This window comes from Balaenoptera musculus, chromosome 15 (genome assembly GCF_009873245.2).
Source record: "Balaenoptera musculus isolate JJ_BM4_2016_0621 chromosome 15, mBalMus1.pri.v3, whole genome shotgun sequence".
Lineage (NCBI taxonomy): Eukaryota > Metazoa > Chordata > Mammalia > Artiodactyla > Balaenopteridae > Balaenoptera > Balaenoptera musculus.
This window is the reverse complement of record NC_045799.1, coordinates 40,529,754-40,556,410: the sequence shown is the minus strand read 5'-3', so window position 1 is coordinate 40,556,410 and position 26,657 is coordinate 40,529,754. Positions and strand designations below refer to the sequence as shown.

General features: G+C 36.5%; 1 protein-coding gene across 1 annotated transcript in view; it reads right to left on the bottom strand.

Annotated features, from left to right (window-relative positions):
- The window catches only part of MACROD2 (mono-ADP ribosylhydrolase 2), a 1,985,747-nt gene extending 1,959,305 nt beyond the window's left edge, over positions 1-26,442 (bottom strand). Inside the window, exons 1-2 of the mRNA XM_036827001.1 lie at positions 26,167-26,442; positions 13,276-13,392 (exon numbers count right to left, since the gene is read on the bottom strand). Of these exons, the coding sequence (XP_036682896.1) occupies positions 13,276-13,392; positions 26,167-26,212 (163 nt within the window). The 5' untranslated portion in view covers positions 26,213-26,442. The remainder of the gene's footprint in view (positions 1-13,275; positions 13,393-26,166) is intronic.
- Positions 26,443-26,657: the final 215 nt, after the last annotated feature.

The window sequence follows — 26,657 nt, the reverse complement described above, 5'->3', positions numbered from 1 at the left end:
AAGCAGAGTACATTTTTAGGTAGTACTATATCACCAACTCTCCTAACTGCACATAAAAATAATTCTGTGGAAAAACACATCGACAACTCTGAATGGGAAAAAATGATTCAGAAGAATGGATTCTGAGTGCAAAGATGTTCTAGGAAGACCTAAACTTACTTCACTTATAGCTTCCTTCTAAGGTATGTTCAAGTATGATATATCATAAAAGTATATAATGGAGGAAATCTAAAATAATTTTTATTTTAAATTTATTGACAGAGATCAGGGTGATTAGGGAGCACTGTATAATAATTCAATTGACAGTGCTTTTTTTCCTCTTCCTTCTTAATGGAATATAAAAAAATGGTGTATCTTACAGCTCATTCAATAGAAAATGGTAGTCCAAGGAAGCTCTGTGCATGGCTGGTATGACAGATATTACTAGCTATTCACCAAAATAACTAGTTTCATCCTCTTCCTGAGTATATAGTTAGATTACATTTCTCAGCCTCTCTTACAATTAAATATGGCCATGTGCCTGACATCCAGCCCAAGATACGTGAGTGAAAATCAAGTGCACCATCTCCGGGGGCTAGCTCATAAAACCCTCTGATACATCCCTCTCTTTCCCCCTTTCCCCTAAGGTTCTCCAGGGCACCCTCAGAAGCAACGTGTTAAAGAAGGCATAGGCTTGATCAGCTCTGTCGCTGAAGAACTACGTGAAACAGAATGCCCCCTCAAAGACACATACTCACATTCCCCAACCCAAACACCACCACCACCACCACCACTGCTCCACTGATACCAATTACAAACACCCACAATGGACTGTTAAGTAAACTAGAAATAAACTTTTATCAGGTTAAGCCATTGAACTTGAGGGTTACTTTGTTAAAGCAGCTAGTGGTAGCCAAACAGTTGGTTTTCACATTTGAAATTATAAAGTTCAAGCAGAATGGTGAACCAGATAGCTCCAAGCTCTCATCTGCCCAAATAAACACTGAAAACAACAGGCAGAAACTGTCTGAACCAACTTTGTTGAAATTCTGGAAAACAGTCTAAGGTTTACAGAAGCCAAGCAAACACCCAATCAAGAAAAACCCATCTTCAAAAGAGACTTTTTAAAGTATTTTTACTCATCCTTGCCCTACACCCTCCCCAGCACAACAGCAGTCTTGGTGTTGAAGCAGTAGCAGTGGTTGCCAGTTCCCTCCTGTGAACCAGGAGAAAAGACCTTATCTGCAAATTATTGTGTAAGTCTGTTCTCACCTATCTGGGGATACTTGAAGAACTGATGGAAGGCACTCATCCCTACTTCACCTAACTCAAAATTAAGATGGAAAAATCATCAGGCAGTGCTCATAAAAGAGCTCATAAAAGCTCTAGGCAACTACAGACTCACAGACACCTGGGACAAGATTACGGGCAGACATATAATAGACTATATAATGCCCAAGGAGAAGATACGGTGAGGCTCTTTAGGAAATAAGGACATTCAAAAGCAGCCATGTATACAGGGGAATTTAGAAAGTCGTGTGCATGTCTAGACAGGATACATGCTCAGAAAAGAGCTGAGAAGACCTTAAGCTTGCATCTCAAGATAATCCTTAGATTCAGAGGAGGCCTAGCTATGTGCTGAAGGAGTGTCCCAGCACTGAGCCGGAAGAACTCCTGAGGAAACATCTGTAAAACCCTGAGGAAGACAAAGTAAACAAAGAGAGACTTTGGGACTTCCCTGGCGGTCCAGTGGTTAAGACTTCACCTTCCAATGCAGGGGATGTGGGTTCGATCCCTGGTTGGGGAGCTAAGATCCCACATGCCTCACAGCCAAGAAACCAAAACATAAAACAGAAGCAATACTGTAACAAATTCAATAAAGACTTTAAAAATGGTCCATGTCAAAAAAAATCTAAATAAATAAATATCAAATCAATAATCTAATGTTATACATTAAGAAACTTAAAAAAAAAAAAAAAGAACAAGCTAAACACAAAGCTACCAGAAGAAAGGAGGTAATAAAGACTAGTGGAGATAAATAAAATAAAATAGAGACTAGAAAAACAATTTAAAAAGATCAACAAAACTAAGGGCTGGCTTTTTGAAAAGATAAAGCTGACAAACCTTTAGCTGTATTAAGAGGAAAAAAAGACTAAAATTTCTAAAATCAGAAGTATAAGTAGGGACATGATTACAAATTTCACATACATAAAAAGGATTATAAGGGGATACTATGAACAATTACACACTAACAAATTGGATAATCTAGATGAAATGGACAAATACCTAGAAACACACCTAGAAATACCTACCAAAACTAATTCATAAAGAAATAGAAAATCTGAATAGACCTATAACTAATAAGGAGATTGAATCAGTTTCAAAAACCTTCTAACATAAAAAGCCCAGGACTAGAGGGCATCATTGGTGAATTCCACCAAACATTTAAAGAAGAATTAACACCAATCCTCAAACTCTTCCGAAAAAATTGAAGAGGACAGGACACTTCCTAACTCATTCTATATAACCAGCCTTACTGAATACCAAAGCCAAAAAAAGACACTACTAGAAAACTACAGCCAATATCCCTTGTTAATAACTATGCAAAAATCTTCAACAAAACACAAACTGAATTCAGCAGCAGCTTAAAGGGAATATACACCTATGAATTGGAAAGGAAGAAGTAAAATTACCTCTGTTCCCAGGTAACATGATCATATGTGTAGAAAACCCAAAATATTATTAGCTTGAATTCAACAAAGTTACAAGATACAAAATCAACACACAAAGTTCAGTTGCATTTCTATGTACCAGGAATGAACAATTGATAAGGAAATTAAGAAAACAATTCCATTTACAATAGCATCAAAAAGAATAAAATACTTAGTAATAAACTTAACCAATGAGGTGAAAGACCTGTACAATGAAAATTCCAAAACATTGCTGAAAGAAATTATTCTTTATATTTTATTATTATTAAAAAAAAAAAAAAAAACAGAAAATAACAAGCATTGGCAAGAATGTAGAGGAGTCCCTGTGCATTGCTAATGGGAATGTAAAATGGTACAGCTGCTGTGGAAAACAGTTTTGTGGTTCCTCAAAAAGTTAAATGTAAAATTACCAAATAATCTAGCAATTCCACTCCTAGTTATATACCCAAAAGAACTGAAAACAGAGACTCGAACAGATACTGGTACATCAAAGTTTACAGCAGCATTATTCGCAGTAGCCAAAAGGTGGAAACCCCAATGTCTATCAACAGATGAATGAATAAACAAAATGTGGCATACATATATAGTGGAATACTACCCAACCTTAAAAAAGAATGAAATTGGAATACACACCACAATATGGATGAACCTAGAAAACATTATACTAAGTGAAATAAGCCAGACATAAGAGACAAATATTGTATGACTGTACTTACAGGAAGTCTAAAACAGGCAAATTTATAGAGACAGAAAACAGAATAGAGATTACCAGAAGCTGGGTGAGAGGGGAAAATGGGTAGTTATTATGTAATGGGTACAGAGTTTCTAGTTGGGAAGGTGAAAATGTCTTGGAAGTGGGTACTAATGATGATTTTGGAAATGGGTACTGATGATGACTGTAAATGTACTTAAAACCACTGAACTGTTAAAATTAAAATGGTTAAACAGATTTTAAACATGCTTTAGAACCAAGTTAAGTTACCATAAATTTGAACGAGTTACTTAGCTGAGATAAGCATATGTCTAGTAAACTGCTAGGTATGCATTGTTCTCTCTGTCCCGTCTCTTACCACCTGCATAAGAGGAAGAATTTCAGAGACTACAGAGGATAGAATATTTTTTGTATTTGTCGAAGACACTCATAAGTATGGTTAAATTCGGTATTCTTATGAGTCATATAATTTTTTCTACTATCATTAAAACAACCAAGATGTCAGGTACTGGGTATCTGCATCCAAGTACACCTGTTATTTTAATAATCAGGTAAGATAAATATCTCCAGCCCCCATCCTATCTATATTCTTTAAGGATGGATGGATTCTGTCCTTACATAGGGACTAACTTCCTGCCCCATTGCTGGAGCTTCTTGCTCTCCACCATTTCTCTTCACATCTTTTCCTTTTGTTCCTATATCCTCCACACTTCTCTCTCAGGCTGCCCAAGAAACTCAAAATTCCCCTCTGCTTTTGTCTTTTCTTTCTAGACTTCTCATATCCACAAAGGTTCAAGATATTTTCCTCAACTAAAAGTCATCTCTTCTGATGTATGAATTATGCTATTCCCTTAGTATGTGAAAGCTGTTCAGTCAAATCCGGTTTTAAACAAAAATTTTTTCCCTTTCAATGACATTAGAATTCACATACACCAATGGCCAGAAATTTTATTAGCTTGTTATTTACTCTTACAAAGTGCTAAATAACAACAAGAAAATTAAGAAATTTTAAAATACTAGCCTTTAATTCAGAAAGTATCTTCAGTTTTAGATGCCATCTTCTCTCAAATCTAACAGTACAAGTTCAAAATTCTTAAAACAACGTACAAGCACTCACAGAGGAAACAAAAAAGTAGTGCCTGATGTTTCCAAATAACTGACTGTCTTAAAAATATTTTTCCTTGACCAGTTGTAACTCTATTTAGCACACTTACCACAAACTACTAAGTGGATTTGTACACAAAGACCTCCACTAGACCCTATAAAATAAAATTCCAAAACAGTCACAATTTCTACCTTCTAAAGCAGACAGTCCAAATTCAAACAAACTGTACATGTATTTACAGTTACAAGCAGAGGAAAAAAATCTACTTTCTATTATACACTGGCTATGAGCACAGATATGAGTAGGAGTCACAAGAAGTTTCATGCAAGAGGAAGGTGCATTCTATAATAAGAGAAGGCTTTGGAGCTATGTAGATGCGCTGATGTCCTCTCTCAATTAGTTCTCCTCACAACCTTAAGAAGGAAAAACAAACAGCCCCAACGGGGTAACTAACATATGAGGAGACAAGTTTAGGGAGGTCACAGGTTCTTTGACTAGGGTATATAACAGCAGAATCGGGATTTGATGACAGACACGTTTAATCCCAAAACCTGTGCATTCCCAGAGTTAACATAGAAGATACATATACTTATCAAAATAATAAAAATCACTCCCATTATTACACACCTGATGGGTATATAACAGTAAGCCTCAACTTATACAGAAATAAACAAAACAAAACAAAACAAAACCCTGAAAGTTTTTACCCCAACAGAATCACTAATACAGGAGAAGTATAAAATTTGGAAAATCTCTAACTCTGTTATTTTCATATGGCAGACACAATCTCAAATCTAAGTTTAATGCGAGACTCACCTCTATGTTGGGATAGTCTGGATTCTTAAAAAACTGAATATATCCTAATCCAATCTCTAGGGAACAACTAGCAATCTGAAATCCATGGCTCGCCCTGGACCTAGACCAAACTAAACCGTATTATTTCCAAACCTCCAAAGGTTCATATATCTTCTGCCCTGGCATGCATATGGCCAGGCATATGGACTTTTATTGAACGTTATTATCTATATTTGTTACTTGTTTCATCAGTAATTCTCAACTTGGTTCTAAATCAAAGGCTTCAATAAAACAGTAAACTATATTCAAATCCTTGTTTTGAATACTTACATGAAAATGTAACAACTAAATATTTGAAAAAAGACGACAAAGACTTTATAAAGATTCTTTTATACAGAAAGACAATCAAGGTGGGGATGGGGGTAGGGAGAAAGGAAAAGGTTGGCTTTGGCTACCACCAGTCTATAACCTATCTCAAAGTATCTGTCTGCACTGACCAAAATGTATTTAAGTAAAACCATATTTTCTAGTATAATTCATTTAATGGGTTAAAAAGAAAACTAACACAATCTGTGGTGAAGTTACAGACTTAACAAAATAACACAGAAAGAACTTCTCATCTTGCGTTTTCAACACTGGGTCATCTTGATATGTATCAAAAAAAAAAAGGTGTTTGATTTTTGTTTCTACATTATTTTAAAAACAAGCTTAAATACAAGGACAATTTACATAGCACTTGGTACATGATGCAATGTACGATAAAACTTATTTATGTGTTGTTAAAATAGTGTTGGAAAACAGTTTAAAAGACCAAGACAGAGACAAAGGCAGAGGAAAAACAAAACCATGCAGTGAATTATGAATCACTATATGTTCTTTTCTTCATATTCTTTTTTCTCTATTTTAGAAGTTAACCTTACTTCACAAATGTTTGCCTAAACCAATGTTCACAACTTCACACAAAATATCATTACACAAAAATTTTTAATATTTTTATACATTAGAGTGAACGTTATTTATTCTCAAAATTCTCTTACTTAGCCTAATTCTTCCATGGGAAACCAAATTCTTTATCTGTAGCCAAGTTCTTTTTTGAAGCAAACCAACTAACCCAGTAAAGGGCTTAAACAGGCTATAATACTAATACAATTTCTTACAGTTGTTTTATGTGTCAAGAATCAGTAATGCCAAAGTAAGTGCATTTACAATGGTAATACCTTAAGATTTTTCTACACTTTAAAATCTTATTATATAATAGGCTTAAGTTTCTACATTTACACTCATTTAACTTAAGTTCTGTTGACATTTAAGTTCACAGAAATTGAAATAACGTTTAGTTACTAAGTACTATAAATAATAATACACAATGCTGATGAATACACATAAATTCTCATCCTTGTGTCAACTAGTTAAATATCTATATAGTAGTTCTGTAAAATCTTAATTGTAATTTATCATTAGGCTATCTAACTTTTAAAACAATAAAACCAACCTTATATTACAGAGATGCAAAGTATTTATTACCTACATTAAAAAGCAACTGGATTAATTTCTAAACCCATTATTCCCACGTGAATTTTTACAATACAGTGAAGAAAATGTGGGAAGACAGAAAATAATGCATGAAATACCATCAGGCAAATAGTTTATCATTTATTCAATTCACACAACAAATACTTACTGAATATCTACTGTGCACCAAGCATAATGCTAGATGCCAGAGATATAAGGGAGAGTTAAGACAGACAACATGGTCCCTATGTTCACAGTAATTAATCTTATAAGGAGATAGATCTTGATCAGATAATCCTATGATTGAGTACATTAAAAACAAACTGATATTAATGCTGTATGAAAAGGATCATAGCTGTATGAAAGTATTTAATACAGGAAACTGTTCCAAAGTAAGGGTTCAGCGAAGACTCCAGACAGAATAGAAGGGTTTCAAGCTGGGAACTGAAAGCTGAGAAAAATTAACAAGGACATGGAGATAAAAACAACCAGATAAAGACCCAGTAGTGGGAAGGAGCACAATACATTCCAGAAAGAGAAAGGACAGTGTGACTAGATGCAGAGACCAAGAAAGGGAGTGATATAACAAGAAGCCAAAAAGAAGAGGGGCAGATCATAGAAGAATTCAGGTCATTTAGGATTTTAGTCTTTATCCTAGTCTACTTTTCACTTTTGGAGTGAAAAATGTCTGTTTCTAATATAAGTTCTACTTGTGCAACATTTTTACAGGTAACGGAAACTTCACAAATAATTGTTTGAAGAATAAGCTAGAGTGGTCTTAAGTTACTTGAGGCAAAAACAGCTTTCTGTTTTTTTAATTAAATTCATTTGAAGATCATACAAGTGGGGGAAAAAAATCACCACCCGCTGAAAATAAATGACTTGTATCTAAAAAGTTGAGATGTTTTGCTCTGAGCTTTCTTCTGCTTCTACAGATTATTTTACTTTTAAAGTATAGTGGTCAAACTGAAAATAATATAAAAAGGGATCAATATCAAAAGACTATAATAGGAAACATTCCTTTCCAATTTTTATAAGCCTACTGAATTCCATCCTGTTATAAATACCATTTTCCTAACTATTCAGTCATTTTAAATTGTGGCCTGTCTTCCAACCAACAACATCAAATATTTAATAAAATAATGCAGTTAATATAGTTTAAAAATCTGCGGCAAAGCCCACCTCATCATAGTTATTAGAATTTTTTAATTTGTTTTACCATATGGTCCCTTACCCCTCTCCATATAATATTCAGCAACATAATTATATTCTTATTTCCTCATTCCTGGTAATTAATAAACATACTAACATTCAAAAAATAGTTACTGCTAATTTACTAAGGATAAAAATACTGGACTATGCACTGGGATTGAAATATGATTAAGATACTCTTTCTTTGATGATTTCTGAATATCAATATTCAACCTAGGACATAGGTAAAATATAACAAAATTCAAAACCCACATTGAAATAAGATCTCAATGTGATGGAGAGACTCAGCAATTTGGACTTAACTTATATTTCTTTGGTCAGCCATCACCTCTTATGAAAATCATTTAAAAGTAGAAATTAGTTTAAGAGACCAAAAGCGGCTGAGCTTCTAAGTTAACCAAAAGAAACAAAGTTTACACACATGCCCCTAGTCAACCCAAATATCTCAAAATATTTCTATACACCTCAAAAAATGGAAATTCAGACTTACAAAGACTTCACAGTTCAGATTTTCCTAGTTAAGTGTTTTCAAATGACCTATAAATCAGATTTGAATATTACATATAGGATATGAAATATGAAGTTTCTTTCTAAGTGACCCTTTTAATATTTTGTCATACCTGAATAAAATAGTTTTATAGTTTCCACTTAACTCACCTTCATCATTTATTATATTTTTCATCCCTTACTGTTCCATATAAACATTAAAAGTATAGATTCACAGTCAATCTAAACTTACAGCTATAGCTATTTTCTCTGATACCAACCAGTAGAGAAAATTAGCATAAGGCATGGCCAAGTCATGCTTCTCTGAGTGGTATTCTAATAGAAAACTCAGCGTGGAAAGTAGCAAAAGAGAACAGAACACATAACAAGTAAACCTGAGAAATGACTTCTGTCCCTACAAAGAAGCAATGCCATTCTTCTATCATATCCATCCATCCATTGATATATCTGTATCTATCTTTGCCTTTCTACTATATCCTAGGACTATATTTTAGTGATTGTATGTATTTGTACAGGCACTATACTTTAAATGAGGTATTCCCATTTAACTCATGTGGGGGGAGGAGGAATGGGGAAAGAGGAAGAGAAAGATTCAAAATGCCAGTCAAAACTTAAAGAGAAAGAACTCTTTGGCTACTTTTGGAGGATTTCAGGAAACCAATTCAATCCGAAAGCTGGTAAATAAAAGGAAATCTAGCATTTATTCTGCCTTTTCTGTATAAACTGTACTGCATGAAAACAAAAAAAGTTGATAAGGAAAAGTTTTTACAGAAGTCCAACTAATAAACGAAGGAGGAATGATAAAATTAGGATAACACTATTTTGCAACCCCTAATAAAATAATGGATCAATCATCAATGGCTGCTAAATTCATGAGGGAAAAAGTTGATAGGGAACTTTACAAAGAATGGATTAGACCGACAGTAACTGAACCTAGCGATCAGTCTTATCACCACAGAGAGCGATCACCAGACATCATGCAAAATGAAGGTACGATAATCTATAAAGTATTCTTTCAAAAAGAATTAAACCCAAGTCTGATCAGGCCTCTGAATTTAACTACCAGCTCATAAGAAACATAGGGGGACGGAGGAACACGCTAAATGACACAACAAAGATGCAATGAGCAAAATCCAAAATGTGAAAAATTCTGTAAGACAAATAACTTACTTTATTCAACAGATAAATTACAAGAGGGAAAAAGGACAGAAAGAGAAGAAACTATAGATTAAAAGAGACGTAAGAAATATATCAGTATGTGAACCTTGTTTATTAGATCTTGACTCAAGCAAACCAACTGTACAAAAAAGCAAGACTCTTTATTAGACAATGAGAAAAATGTGAATACTAATTGGACATTTAATTACATTAAAGAATTAATTTTCTGATGTGAGAGTGCTGTGGTTATATTAAAACAACAAAAAAGTGTCCCTACCTTTTTAGAGATGCATGCATAGGCACACATACATATATTTACAGATAAAGTTGATAAGATATACAGGAATTGCTTTGAAACAGTCTGGCAGAAAGGTGCAGGGAGCACTGATATACATGAAATAAAACTGACCATCATTAACTGTTGAAACTGGGTGGTGGGCACAGAAAGGTTCATTACAGTATTCTATTTTTATATATGTTTTTAAATGCTCATTTTAAAGTTTGAAAAAAAATAAAGAAAAAAGAATTGTCCATTGTAGACTGTAACCTCTGAGGCATACTTATGTAACATACTGATTGAGCCCACCTACACATGAGGCACTATTCCAGTTGCTAGAGACACAGATACAATAGAGAGACAAGCATTTTAAAATTCCCTACAACACAGCAACTGACAAATGAAATAGAATTATTACAGAATTGCTAACACAGAGGAAGAAGTAATTAGAAGCATATAATTCCAGAGATTTACTAATAGTAGTTGACAAATATAAACATGAACAATAAGCAAATGGGGTTTTTTTTGGTAATCACCTCCCATTCTTTCCTCTGCTGATCCCTAGTTCTCCAATATTAAGAAAGTAGTAAATCAAAATAAAAATATTATCTACTTGCTTCCTCTTTTCTGCACATTGATTTTTATATTATTTGGCAATTTTTGGTTTCCTTTTGTTAAGACAGCTTAAAATTAAAATTATGACAAATACATCTGGCTACTACTCCTCTCGTTATTATTTAACTTTGTTAGAATAAAATAACAAGAAGCATTTAATTAAAGTAAAAGAAAACTGAGCAAAGTTAAGAAAAAAACTTATTAAACAGTAGCTTGAGAACGTTCCATGTAATCATGAATATCAAGGCCATGACACATGGCCTTCTATAAAAACATAGGTAATAATGATAAACTACTAAATTTAAAATTGGCATGTTGTGCTAGCCCAATAAGTACTATTCCTTTCCTACAAATCAGAAACTATATGACAGAATTATAAACAGACTTCTTTTAAAACTTAGTTTGAAATCTCATACTTAAAAGATTAAACTATTATAAATATCAATACCTATTTATATACATATACATTTATAAGCAGTGGCTTAAACACTTCGAAATAAAATATAAAAATATAACTTTACAATTGTCCTTTATCATTTTTTAAAGATTTATATTTTTAAAGGGTCTTTCAAACTAATAAAATACTAAAACTCTCTTGACTATTATTTTAGTGTAATTGAGCACTGGGTAGGTAATGCTGCAAGAAAGCACTATGAAATATATATATAACACAAAGAAATTAACAGATATTAATTATAGAATGAGTCATTCTATTTCATGAAAAAAAGAAGAGACCAGTCACCAATTTCCAGGTCACAATAGAGAGAAGCAAGTAACATTAGATGGAAATAAGACATTGTTTAATAGAAACACAATTTTGAGTACACCACCTAGTTCTTCATGAAGAACTTTCAAGTTCAAAAAAATATGAAGGAAAGAAACGAAATACAGAGAGCAGTTGTAAACCACTGTAAAGCTCATATTGGGAGAAAGGATTAAATACACAGACTCTTGTTAGGGAATAACAATGTGAGGTGTTACTCAATGTATCGTCTCTGATTAGGCAGAAATATTTTGGGCTGTGGTTATCTCTGAAAATATCCAACTCCGAATTCTCTAACAACCCAGTTCAACCCTACACTCCCACGTGCTGAATATTCAAATAGAAGCAACCAACATAAAGGCCAAGCCTCTACACAGAGGCGAGCAGAACACTGGGCAATGCAGCCTGGGTATCACTATTGCTTTTTCAATTATTCTGGCAGCAACAGAAATCTACCTCTATTTCAGGAGGCAAAATTTGTTAAAGATGATCATCAGGTATTGCATCCTTAGAAAACTGACCACCTACAATAGCAATGAAGAAAGAAAATCAGATGAATGAAGCACAAGTGAAAGAGAGATTCACTTGCCACAAAAAGTGGAGCTGAAGTATTCAATATCAGTTTCTCATAAACTAAAGAATAAATAACAGACCCAACCATGAAGAGGCATATGGCCCTAGTTCAGTCAAGGCCCAGAAATCTGTCCTTTTGATTTATATTCTTTTCATTACACAGCACTACCTTCTCTCAATGATGTCTTAATTAGCCCATTATTAAAACAACTGCATTTACTGAAGACACTGGGCAAGCAGGTCAGATGTGTACATCCCAATCAGCTTGTTCAGTGACCCCAATAGAATCTGGGATAGAGCCACTACCCCATTTGCCCAAGGTCACACATTTTTCCAGGCAGAGTTAGCTCTAAAAGAACTCACAGGCTTTGCTTTCCCAGAAAAACAAAATTCTCTCTAAAGCCCAAACACTCAGATAAGCATGTTCTCTTCACAGACACCAAAGTCTAATTTGGCTGCTGTTTCCCACAGATTTTGTCCATAGGAATTCCATGCTAGTCTTCTTGTTCTGGGTCCATAGTATACTCTACAGTTCCACCAATCTAAGATCACAACCTGTGAAATTAGAATGTCCTCAGTCCCTTTCATAAAACTATTTTTCTTTCGAAACATTTATGTATCCTAAAAAGCACCCTGTTTCTTCTTAAATTTCACATTCAGACTATTAACACCAATGAGTGTTCATTCAAAGATAACATATTAAACTTCTATTAAATCTATTACGTTGTTTTTATAACTGTTTCCATATACCTTTTCAATACTTAACAGTTCATTTATATGCTAACACATATATTTTCTGTCAAACTATCTAGAGTCTCATCAAACCATAAAAACTTTGAGTGAGTAAATTTTACCATACAAATACTTTACCAATAGCACATCATACAAAATATATACTCTTCTTTAAATTATGTGAAATGTTATTTGGTTTTTCTCTATTCTTCCTAATATACTATCTTTCAACTGTATCCAATCCTGAAAATAACTTGAAGAAATGCAATATATATGAACCAAATCAAAACAAACTCAAAAGGCCGTCTCACTAAAGCAACATATCCTTAATATCATTTGCTCCAACAACCACTGCAGAATAGTTTTTTAAAAGTATCTATAAAATAGTACCGTAACATAAATGTGGTATACCTCCAAACATGAATTATGTTAAAATAATTTCTTACGTTTAAATAACACAGAGTAGATTGCTAAAAGCAATTAAATGACAACCAATTATTTCATATAGCAAAAATGACATCTCTTTATTAAATGCCAGGTATTCAATTCTATCAACAATTGTCCTGCAGAAGTCATAAATAAATGAGAACAATATCTACCTGAAAAATGTTCTGAGAAACTTACCATCATTTTGGCTCTTGCCCTTCATCTCCTCTTTCCATGACGGGATGGTGTTCAAGGGAACATAGTCCCTTAGGTATTCTTTGCGTCTCTCCTCTACGGTCATCTTCAGCAAACGTTCTTGCAAAATAAAAGCAGAATCTCCATTTGTATTTAACTTTTAAGTTCAGAAATTATTTTACAATTTAAATATTAACCACGTTAAACTAACCAAAGAATTGGTGTGGGCTTGAAGAATACCAAAATCAAATCTAATGACTCCGTATTTGAGTGTTAAAAGGTGTCAAATTAATACTATATTAGTAGGGGGAAAAATAAGATCTAAGTCTGATGAGGAAGACATTCTTGTGATACTCCAAGAAAGAAGTAAACTCTTTCAAACATCTACTGACAGTCTGCTATGTGCCAGGTGATATGTTTATACACTGCAGGTACAAAGGTGACCTTTAACTTTGAGGAGTTCACAAGACAAAAGAGGATACGGATAAGATAAGAAATAATAGCTACATAAATAAAATACAAAATCCTAAGACAAATAAGTACAAATGCTAACAGCACAAGAAAAGCAGCCACCAAGATATTTCCTTAATTCTACAATGCCATCAACAATAAAAGTGCCCTTTCAATTAATAATACCATTGTGGAGGTGATATAAACAATACTTTAAGTATAAATCTTGATTATAAGATTAAAACATCTTAAACACTTAGAAGTAACAATAGTTGATGTTGTTTATAAAGAACGCACTGTGTGCCAGGTACTTCACATGTATAATTTTATTAAAATAATCTTCCCAACACTCAGCAAAACTTATAGTATTATTATCCTGATTTTGCAGATAGGGAAATGAAGCACATCAAAGTTCAGTAGTTTGTCCAAAGCAAGAGAGCTTTCCATTAAAATCCACTCAGATATCTCCATTAGTAAAAAACTATAGCCTATACCGTTAGCCACTACACTGTACTACCTTCTCAAGAAAAGCTCCCCAAAGGAGGTGACATGTATGCTCGTTCCTGAAGGACAGGTAGAATTCTGCCATGAAGAGGTAAGAAATAAGGATATTTCAGACTAGTAGAGCAATGTAAACAAAGATAAGGAGATACGAATAGTTTAATGAAGCTTCAAGATATGTTACGAGGAGGGAAAGTGGCCACAGAATTGAAAAGTAACTAGAAACATAAATTAAAACAAAAATGTACAGGAATCTGTATACTATGCCGAGCCGTTTAATCTTATTCTATAAAGTACACCACTAACATTCAAAGTTAACTATTCATATCCTAGAAGGTACATAAAACGATCCACTAGGATACTGGGGAAAAAAACTAAAAAATTCTATTTATTTCTAACCTAAGGAAATAAATTAGGTTTATTTACAAATAAATTAAGATTTTCTAATATTCAATATATAAACTGACACTGGCAACCTCACTCATTCTGTATGTCAGCTGTCATGTATCATGTATTTACCAAAGGTCGCCACAATGTAGAGCAATTGACAGTCATACTCTCACTCTCCAATTCTCTTTCAGCATATTACAAAGTACTATAGTTTAGATGAATGGATTTAAGGACAGTATCTAGTTTTAGGTAATCTAACCCTCATAAAATAATCACTTTAAAAGATTCTTTCACAAAAATAAACTGCAGAAAGTATTCATGTAAGCTCAAGTGAAATAATCACTTTAAAAGATTCTTTCACAGAAATAAACTGCAGAAAGTATTAAGGTAAGCACAAGTGAAAAAATGTTGGGCAACCAACATTTCTCCCTGCTCCTAGAACTGGCTTTTCTTCAGCCACAACAGGAGATCAAAAAAAAAAGATTTTCATCGGATGTGACATATTCAAATCACAATACTACAATACTCAACACTATATTGAATTTAAGATGCCTAGGCCATTCAAGTTGAAAACAAGAATCTGGAACTCAGGAAAGATCTAGCCTAGAGATTTGGAAATTATAACCTAAAATTCTAGGCCTACAGGAAATTCATTGGGGAAGGTAAGACAGGGGACCAAACCTCAAACAAACAACATTTAGGGAGTGAACACAAAGAGGAAAAAAAATGAAATAAAACTTAGATGTCACTGAGGGTACAAGGTGAATCAGGGTCCCACTGATGTGGAAACCAGCAAAGAAAAGAGTTTTAATGAGGAGAAAAGGGGAAATCTTGTCAATTGCTACAGGAAGATCAGAAAGAATGGGAGGATTAACCAAGATGGCGGAGTAGAAGGACGTGCTCTCACTCCCTCTTGCGAGAGCACCAGAATCACAACTGGCTGCTGAACAATCATTGACAGGAAGACCCTGGACTTCACCTAGGAGGATACCCCACGTCCAAGGACAGAGGAGAAGCCACAGTGAGACGGCAGGAGGGGCGCAATCAGAGTAAAATCAAATCCCATAACTGCTGGGTGGGTGGCTCACAGACTGGCGAACGCTTATACCACAGAAGTCCACCCACTGGAGTGAAGGTTCTGAGCCCCACGTCAGGCTTCCCAACCTGGGGGTCCGGCTACGGGAGGAGGAATTCCTAGAGAATCAGACTTTGAAGCCTAGTGGGAATTGATTGCAGGACTTTGACAGGACTGGGGGAAACAGAGACCCCACTCTTGGAGGGCACACACAAAGTAATGTGTGCATCGGGACCCAGGGGAAGGAGCAGTGACCCTGGGGGAGACTGAACCAGACCTACCTGCTGGTGTTGGGGGGTCCCCTGCAGAGGCGAGTGGTGGCTCTGTTTCACCGTGGGGATAAGGACACTGGCAGCAGAGGTTCTGGGAAGTTCTCCTTGGCGTGAGCCCTCCCAGAGTCTGCCATTAACCCCACCAAAGAGCACGGGTAGGCTCCAGTGTTGGGTTGCCTCAGGCAAAACAACCAACAGGGAGGGAACCCAGCCCCACCCATCAACAGTCAAGTGGATTAAGGTTTTACTGAGCTCTGACCGCCACAGCAACAGGGAGGGAACCCAGCCCCACCCATCAACAGTCAAGTGGATTAAGGTTTTACTGAGCTCTGACCGCCACAGCAACAGTCAGCTCTACCCACCATCAGAGCCTCCCATCAAGCCTCTTAGATAGCCTCAACCACCAGAGGGCAGACAACAGAAGCAAGAAAAACTATAATCCTGCAGCCTGTGGACCAAAAACCACAGTTACAGAAAGATAGAGAAGATGAAAAGGCAGAGGGCTATGTACCAGATGAAGGAACAAGAAAAAACCCCAGAAAACAACTAAATGAAGTGGAGATAGGCAACCTTCCAGAAAAAGAATTCAGAATAATGATAGTGAAGATGATCCAGGACCTCACAATAAGAATGGAGGCAAAGATAGAGAAGATGCAAGAAATGATTAACAAAGACCTAGAAGAATTAAAGAACAAACAAACAGAGATGACCAATACAATAACTGAAATGAAAACTACACTAGAAGGAATCAATAGCAGAATAACTGAGGCAGAAGAACGGATAAGTGACCTGGAAGACAGAATGGTGGAATTCACTGCTGCGGAACAGACTAAAGAAAAAAGAATGAAAAGAAATGAAGACAGCCTAAGAGACCTCTGGGACAACATTAAACGCAACAACATTCACATTATAGGGGTCCCAGAAGGAGAAGAGAGAGAGAAAGGACCAGAGAAAATATTTGAAGAGATTATAGTCGAAAACTTCCCTAACATGGGAAAGGAAATAGCCACCCAAGTCCAGGAAGCGCAGAGAGTCCCATACAGAATAAACCCAAGGAGAAACACGCCGAGACACATAGTAATCAAAGTGGCAAAAATTAAAGACAAAGAAAAATTATTGAAAGCAGCAAGGGAAAGACGACAAATAACATACAAGGGAACTCCCATAAGGTTAACAGCTGATTTCTCAGCAGAAACTCTGCAAGCCAGAAGGGAGTGGCATGATATACTTAAAGTGATGAAAGGGAAGAACCTACAACCAAGATTACTCTACCCGGCAAGGATCTCATTTAGATTTGATGGAGAAATCAAAAGCTTTGCAGACAAGCAAAAGCTAAGAGAATTCAGCACCACCAAACCAGCTCTACAACAAATGCTAAAGGAACTTCTCTAAGTGGGAAACACAAGAGAAGAAAAGGACCTACAAAAACAAACCCAAAACAATTAAGAAAATGGTCATAGGAACATACATATCGATAATTACCTTAAACGTGAATGGATTAAATGCCCCAACCAAAAGACATAGACTGGCTGAATGGATACAAAAACAAGACCCATATATATGCTGTCTACAAGAGACCCACTTTAGACCTAGGGACACATACAGACTGAAAGTGAGGGGATGGAAAAAGATATTCCATGCAAATGGAAATCAAAAGAAAGCTGGAGTAGCTATACTCATATCAGATAAAATAGACTTTAAAATAAAGAATGTTACAAGAGACAAGGAAGGACACTACATAATGATCCAGGGATCAATCCAAGAAGAAGATATAACAATTATAAATATATATGCACCCAACATAGGAGCACCTCAATACATAAGGCAACTGCTAACAGCTATAAAAGAGGAAATCGACAGTAACACAATAATAGTGGGGGACTTTAACACCTCACTTACACCAATGGACAGATCATCCAAAATGAAAATAAATAAGGAAACAGAAGCTTTAAATGACACAATAGACCAGATAGATTTAATTGATATATATAGGACATTCCATCCAAAAACAGCAGATTACACGTTCTTCTCAAGTGCGCACGGAACATTCTCCAGGATAGATCACATCTTGGGTCACAAATCAAGCCTCAGTAAATTTAAGAAAATTGAAATCATATCAAGCATCTTTTCTGACCACAACGCTATGAGATTAGAAATGAATTACAGGGAAAAAAACATAAAAAGGACAAACACATGGAGGCTAAACAATACGTTACTAAATAACCAAGAGATCACTGAAGAAATCAAAGAGGAAATAAAAAAATACCTAGAGACTAATGACAATGAAAACACGACGACCCAAAACCTATGGGATGCAGCAAAAGCGGTTCTAAGAGGGAAGTTTATAGCTATACAAGCCTACCTCAAGAAACAAGAAAAATCTCAAGTAAACAATCTAACCTTACACCTAAAGAAACTAGAGAAAGAAGAACAAACAAAACCCAAAGTTAGCAGAAGGAAAGAAATCATAAAGATCAGAGCAGAAATAAATGAAATAGAAACAAAGAAAACAATAGCAAAGATCAATAAAACTAAAAGTTGGTTCTTTGAGAAGATAAACAAAATTGATAAGCCATTAGCCAGACTCATCAAGAAAAAGAGGGAGAGGACTCAAATCAATAAAATCAGAAATGAAAAAGGAGAAGTTACAACAGACACCGCAGAAATACAAAGCATCCTAAGAGACTACTACAAGCAACTTTATGCCAATAAAATGGACAACCTGGAAGAAATGGACAAATTCTTAGAAAGGTATAACCTTCCCAGACTGAATCAGGAAGAAACAGAAAATATGAACAGACCAATCACAAGTAATGAAATTGAAACTGTGATTAAAAATCTTCCAACAAACAAAAGTCCAGGACCAGATGGCTTCACAGGTGAATTCTATCAAACATTTAGAGAAGAGCTAACACCCATCCTTCTCAAACTCTTCCAAAAAATTGCAGAGGAAGGAACACTCCCAAACTCATTCTATGAGGCCACCATCACCCTGATACCAAAACCAGACAAAGACACTACAAAAAAGAAAATTACAGACCAATATCACTGATGAATATAGATGCAAAAATCCTCAACAAAATACTAGCAAACAGAATCCAACAACACATTAAAAGGATCATACACCACGATCAAGTGGGATTTATCCCAGGGATGCAAGGATTCTTCAATATACGCAAATCAATCAATGTGATACACCATATTAACAAATTGAAGAATAAAAACCATATGATCATCTCAATAGATGCAGAAAAAGCTTTTGACAAAATTCAACACCCATTTCTGATAAAAACTCTCCAGAAAGTGGGCATAGAGGGAACCTACCTCAACATAATAAAGGCCATATATGACAAACCCACAGCAAACATCATTCTCAATGGTGAAAAACTGAAAGCATTTCCTCTAAGATCAGGAACGAGACAAGGATGTCCACTCTCACCACTACTATTCAACATAGTTCTGGAAGTCCTAGCCACGGCAATCAGAGAAGAAAAAGAAATAAAAGGAATACAAATTGGAAAAGAAGAAGTAAAACTGTCACTGTTTGCGGATGACATGATACTATACATAGAGAATCCTAAAACTGCCACCAGAAAACTGCTAGAGCTAATTAATGAATATGGTAAAGTTGCAGGATACAAAATTAATGCACAGAAATCTCTTGCATTCCTATACACTAATGATGAAAAATCTGAAAGAGAAATTATGGAAACACTCCCATTTACCATTGCAACAAAAAGAATAAAATACCTAGGAATAAACCTACCTAGGGAGACGAAAGACCTGTATGCAGAAAACTATAAGACACTGATGAAAGAAATTAAAGATGATACCAACAGATGGAGAGATATACCATGTTCTTGGATTGGAAGAATCAACATTGTGAAAATGAGTATACTACCCAAAGCAATCTACAGATTCAATGCAATCCCTATCAAATTACCAATGGCATTTTTTACAGAGCTAGAACAAATCATCTTAAAATTTGTATGGAGACACAAAAGACCCCGAATAGCCAAAGCAGTCTTGAGGGAAAAAAACGGAGCTGGAGGAATCAGACTCCCTGACTTCAGACTATACTACAAAGCTACAGTAATCAAGACAATATGGTACTGGCACAAAAACAGAAACATAGATCAATGGAACAAGATAGAAAGCCCAGAGATTAACCCACGCACCTATGGTCAACTAATCTATGACAAAGGAGGCAAAGATATACAATGGAGAAAAGACAGTCTCTTCAATAAGTGGTGCTGGGAAAACTGGACAGCTACATGTAAAAGAATGAAATTAGAATACTCCCTAACACCATACACAAAAATAAACTCAAAATGGATTAGAGACCTAAATATAAGACTGGACACTATAAAACTCTTAGAGGAAAACATAGGAAGAACACTCTTTGACATAAATCACAGCAAGATCTTTTTTGATCCACCTCCTAGAGTAATGGAAATAAAAACAAAAATAAACAAGTGGGACCTAATGAAACTTCAAAGCTTTTGCACAGCAAAGGAAACCATAAACAAGACGAAAAGACAACCCTCAGAATGGGAGAAAATATTTGCAACTGAATCAACGGACAAAGGATTAATCTCCAAAATATATAAACAGCTCATTCAGCTCAATATCAAAGAAACAAACACCCCAATCCAAAAATGGGCAGAAGACCTAAATAGACATTTCTCCAAAGAAGACATACAGACGGCCACGAAGCACATGAAAAGATGCTCAACATCACTAATTATTAGAGAAATGCAAATCAAAACTACAATGAGGTATCACCTCACTCCTGTTAGAATGGGCATCATTAGAAAATCTATAAACAACAAATGCTGGAGAGGGTGTGGAGAAAAGGGAACCCTCTTGCACTGTTGGTGGGAATGTAAATTGATACAGCCACTATGGAGAACAATATGGAGTTTCCTTAAAAAACTAAAAATAGAATTACCATATGACCCAGCAATCCCACTACTGGGCATATACCCAGAGAAAACCGTAATTCAAAAAGACACATGCACCCGAATGTTCATTGCAGCACTATTTACAATAGCCAGGTCATGGAAGCAACCTAAATGCCCATCAACAGACGAATGGATAAAGAAGATGTGGTACATATATACAATGGAATATTACTCAGCCATAAAAAGGAACGAAATTGAGTCATTTGTTGAGACGTGGATGGATCTAGAGACTGTCATACAGAGTGAAGTAAGTCAGAAAGAGAAAAACAAATATCGTATATTAATGCATGTATGTGGAACCTAGAAAAATGGTACAGATGAGCCAGTTTGCAGGGCAGAAGTTGAGACACAGATGTAGAGAATGGACATATGGACACCAAGGGGGGAAAACTGCGGTGAGGTTGGGATGGTGGTGTGCTGAATTGGGCGATTGGGATTGACATGTATACACTGATGTGTATAAAATTGATGCCTAATAAGAACCTGCAGTATAAAAAAACAAACAAAACAACTAATACTAAACTTTCATTGGGTTATTTATATGGAAATATGTTAATATAAATGTTTCAGACATTACATGAAATTTCTAAAAATCTTATATTTGTATTTGTATGGAAATATGTATGGAAATATGTTAATATAAATGTTTCAGACATTACATGAAATTTCTAAAAATCTTATATTTGTATTTGTATGGAAATATGTATGGAAATATGTTAATATAAATGTTTCAGACATTACATGAAATTTCTAAAAATCTTATATGTTCTGGTATAATGTTATAAGTAATAATCCTAGTTATTACTTTAAAATGTATATCTCAGAAATAACTAATTTTCTTGTCAACTGCATTATTATGAACTCACATCAAATCTTTAACCGTGGTCATTTTTAAGTCTTTTGTCATTTACAGACAGTTCTGGGTGTACTCTGATGATTTTGCAAATATGTTCCTATAAAAGGGTTTCATCTTCAAGAAATTCATGGAAAAGACTCTGACAAGTACAGGTTTCTGGTAACTGACTGTACTGCTGAACTGAATGAATAAGCATTTTCAGAACTCTAATGAAAAACTGATGAACTCATAAAAGTGCTAACAAAATATCAAGATGAAAAAAAAAAAAATGAATTACATGGGACTGAGTGAACTGATGAGGATGAGTATAATTTTTGTGACTTTCTGTCTGAATTTAAAAAAAAAAAAAAATCCCACAAGGACTCAGAGGCAAAGAATATACAAATCAATTTTCACTGCAAAGTAAAGGAGCTGTTACAGTGGAGGATTACTGGACTGAATGTCAATATTATGACATAGTATGAGTGTGTTTCATGTTTGGTAATTGCAATCATTGTTGCTTTTGTTGTGGTCATCCATGTACAATGCTTGGTGTCAGTCTATTTATCTCTTATAAAAATAAAATACAGTGTGTGTGTGTGAAAAAAAAAAAAGAAAGAATGAAAATTAATAAGCCATTGCTTTTTATCAACTGGGTCAAGAACAACACTGGAAAGAGAACAAAATGGTTAACAGAGCTGTGTGGATTCTAACACCAAATCATGTAAATCTATGTGATCTTGTATTACTTAATCTCTCTATGGCTCAGTTTCTTTTTCAGGTAGTTGGTAGGTATTATTCCCAACTTACAGATGAGGCAACTAAGACAGAGAGGTTGAATAACTTACCTAAGGTTCCACAGCTAGTAAGCAGTACAACTAGGATTCAAACCCAGGCAAATGGTGTTCTAAGCTCTTGACCTTAAAATACACTACCTCACAGGGTTGTTGTGAGAATTAAATGAGATAATCCAAGTAAGTTACTTAAAATAGTGCTGGGCACACAAACAGGACTCAAATAGTAACTATTTTTATATTAGTACCATCATCATTGTTATTACTGAATGATTTTAGGAACATTAGTTTCCTTGGAGCATAACTTGAGATCCAGGAGATTTTAAGGGACTGAGGAAAAGAAGGAAAGTGAGAACAGCAACTCCAAGGTGAAGCCCTGTGGAAGGAAGGCTACCTTCCTTGATCGTTGTTATAGGATGAGGAGAGGAACCCAAAGACACTGAGAAACTAAACATACCCAAAAGAGAATAAATGATAGTACAAGATATCAAATAATACAGATGAGATAAAGGGCACAAGCAGAGGGGTTAATCCTTAGAAACAAAGATGAAAAGTGCTTCCTCTAAAAAAGGAAGAAAGCTGAAAGAACAACAGACATGTAAAGAAACAAAAGAGACTACGGAGGAAAATGTCAGGGCTGTTCATGTTATATGACATGTATTTTCTCCATGAATTAAAAGGCAATGTCATCTGTTTTGTATAGGAACTTAAGGTCTTGATGAAATAGGAAACTTGAAGGGAATGGCAAATTTGAAATAATCACACAGAGGAGGAAAAGTGATGACTAGTGTTTACCAAAGCACTACTAAAAAAGCTCAGATCACTAATATGGAAATACGGCAATATCAACGATCAGGATGAAAGATATTACGGAGCAACTTGTACTTTCAGTAAGTGTCAGAAGTACATATGGGAATGCAACCTGGCCTCTGTCATTCCATTTACTTAAAAGTTTAAGTGTGGACACTTAGGAAAAAAACAAGATGAATAATAAGACAATAAGGTAAAACACTGAGATAATTTAACTTTCAGTACTTGAAATGATAATACACATTGAGTGGTTTTGAACTAGGGCACAAAATATTAAATCAACACCGTTTATTTAACCTATGTGGACTTGAGAATTCCTTAGTTATTTAAACGATGAAACATACTGGGGGGCACAGTCATATATATAGTTTCTTCAACTTTACACAAAACTTTTCCTTAAAGAATGTTTCACCTTTGCAGATGTACTTATTAGATGGTATACTGAGTTAAAATATGTTTACAGAATGCCTTGACATTTCAATGAGGTGGGTAAGCCTTCCTTTAGATTTAAATAACAGTTACAAAAATATGATACCACCCTCTCCAGTACAATTCAGAAAAAGGTCACGCTTTCCATCAGCTTCTTAATACTAACTACTGTCCTGGAAATCCTCACCTCCTTCTTGATGGTATAACATATGTATATATATATGTTTATTGAGGTAGAGTTGATTTACAATATTATACTTTACTAAATATTCCAAAAATAGATATCCTGATAAGACGCTGACACTTACTCTAAAAAGTCTTCAAGTCACAATAACTTTCTCTTTTAATGCAAAAATAGGTTAGTTTTGGACAAGAGAAAAATTTACTTTGTTAACTGCCTTCTTTAATTGTGCATTTGCTTCTCTGTTTAGATAATATTAATTTGGTAATATTTTCCCCTATTATTAGAAGTAAAAGAAGAAAAAAAAAATCAAGACATTAAAGTTTTAAAAATGCTTGCTTATGAAAGTCCAACAGTGTAGATGTTAAATGAAGGAACCATTACAACATTGTTACTTTAGGAACATTATTATGACAGAAAAATATTATAGTTCTTAAGTAATCGCTATAATTTCATCAATTATTCATGTATTGAAAACAATCTCCATGTTTTCCACTATTTTGCCTTCATTATTATCAATAATACAAACCTAACATTTCAAGACCACCAATAAAAATGGGCATAAAAGATTTTTCAGTGCTTACAAGGTGAATCCTTGTTGAAACTCAAATAACTTCTATTGAAAAAACAAAGCAAAACTATTTTACGCTACTTTATATATCAGCCTATTATTCTCAACAGCATTTGTTTTGCGACACCAAAATTTAGTTCTATATATGTCCATAATCATTAAAACATAATTAAATGGCATACAGTCTGTCAACATTTAAAGACCATTTTAATTGGGTCATTCAGTTATACTATGTTAAATCTTCCCAGTAGTTAATGTGAAAAAAAGTCCCTCCTCATCCCCTTCCTCATGCATTGTTTTAAGTAGGCCCCTACATAAAGGATTTTTTTTCCCATATTCATTCCCTTTCTTTCATCCACTGTTTGGCCTTATTTATAAAGAACAGCAGTTGCAATAAGAATCCACAGATTTTAAAGAACTATTATCAAGGAAATTAACTTTCACTCTAGTCGCCCCTTTATCCTTGTTCTATAAAACAGATGAGATACTTAGGAGAGATTTGCACTTCCCTCACTCGACCTCACTCCTGATACACAGCAGTAGCAGTGCGAATACTTTTTACTACATTTCTGTACAATCAGCTGCTAAAGAATTTTTTTAAAAAAAGAAAAAAAAAGGAAAGATAAAAGGAAGTAAGGAAGGAAGGAGAAAGAAGAAAGAAAGAAAGAAAGAAAAGAAAACAAAAGAAAAGAAAAAACTACAGAGACTCAAGTTTTACCTTGGAATATTACCTAACTATGATGCCAGAGAAAAACAGGGAGGGAGATGGAGAAAAGAGGGTTGGGTCGCACACCTCTGTGTCTCATCGACATCAGCGTCACCGTCAACCTGGCTGATCTGGATAAGCTTTGATCTGCACGAAACTCAGGGATGGGCTCATTCACAGAGAGCGACATCAGTCTCACACTCTTACTCGGAGCAACTTCAGACTATGAATGGGGATGGAATCTAGAGGAAGTCACTGCAGAGAAAAGCCCATTCTCTGACTGCACTTAGCCTCGCGGACAAGACCCGCTCGTTTTAGGTTCCCCCAGAGACCCAGGTTCCAAAAGTCACACTGCGGCGCAGAAGCAGGGGCCCTGGCTGAACACCCGAAGGTGGTGACGCCCAGCCAGCGGATGGGCAGGAGACAGGGGACAGAGGCGAGGGGTGAACGTCTGAGGCCCGGCGGGCGCGGAGCAGCAGCAGTAGCTGCAGCCGGGGTGCCAGCTGGCGGGCACGTATCCGCGGGACACCCGCGCCGGGAGTCCGAAAGTCCCAGCTGGGGTCCGGGGACAGAGTGCGGGGGCCTGAACAAGTTGTACGGAGCCCGCGGGCCGCCGCGCGGCGGGCCGCGCCGCTAGCGGGGCGAAGGTGACCGGGCGCGGCGGGCGGCAGAGAGGGGCGTGCGCCCACACGTGGGCTAGCGGCAGGTACCCGGGGGCGGCGCGTGCACGCCGGCGTGCGCGCGCGTACGCGCGTGTGTACACACGGACCCGCCAGGGAGGCGGCGCCAGGAAGGCGGCACCGGCCAGCCGGGCGCGAGGCGGGAGCGGGGCGGAGGGCGCCGCGGCACACACAGCCCTGACTCCCGTCCCCACCCCACCCCACCCCCGCCCCCCGGGACTCGACGGGTCGGTTACCTTTCTCCTCTCTCCACACCTTTTTCTTCTTGTTGCTGGGGTACATGTTGCTGTGGGGGTGGCTGGCTTTAAGCTGCAAGTTCCCCAGGCTCACGGGCAAACAGGGTGTATGCGGAGTAGGAGGGGTGGGAGGGGGCGCTCGGGAAGGAAAAAGTGGAAGAGACTCCGGGTCCCGCGCCGCTCGTCGCTCTCCAGTCACCGCCCTCCTCCCTCAGCACGCACTCGGTTCCGGCTGCCACCCGCCTCAGCCCCGCGGCCGCCACCACAGCAGCACCTCAGAGCCTGTCAACTAGGTCACGCCTCGCGCTAACCTAACACCCGCGCAGGCCCCGCCTCCCAGCCGCTAGCCAGCGCCGCCTCCCATTGGCTGCACCGCCCGCCGCTCTCCGCGTTCCAGCTACCGCGCGCCCCGACTTCGGCCCCACGGCGCACGCGCAGGCGCAGGCTCGGGCCAGACGCCGAGGACGTTGGGGAGCTGGAGGGGGCGGAGC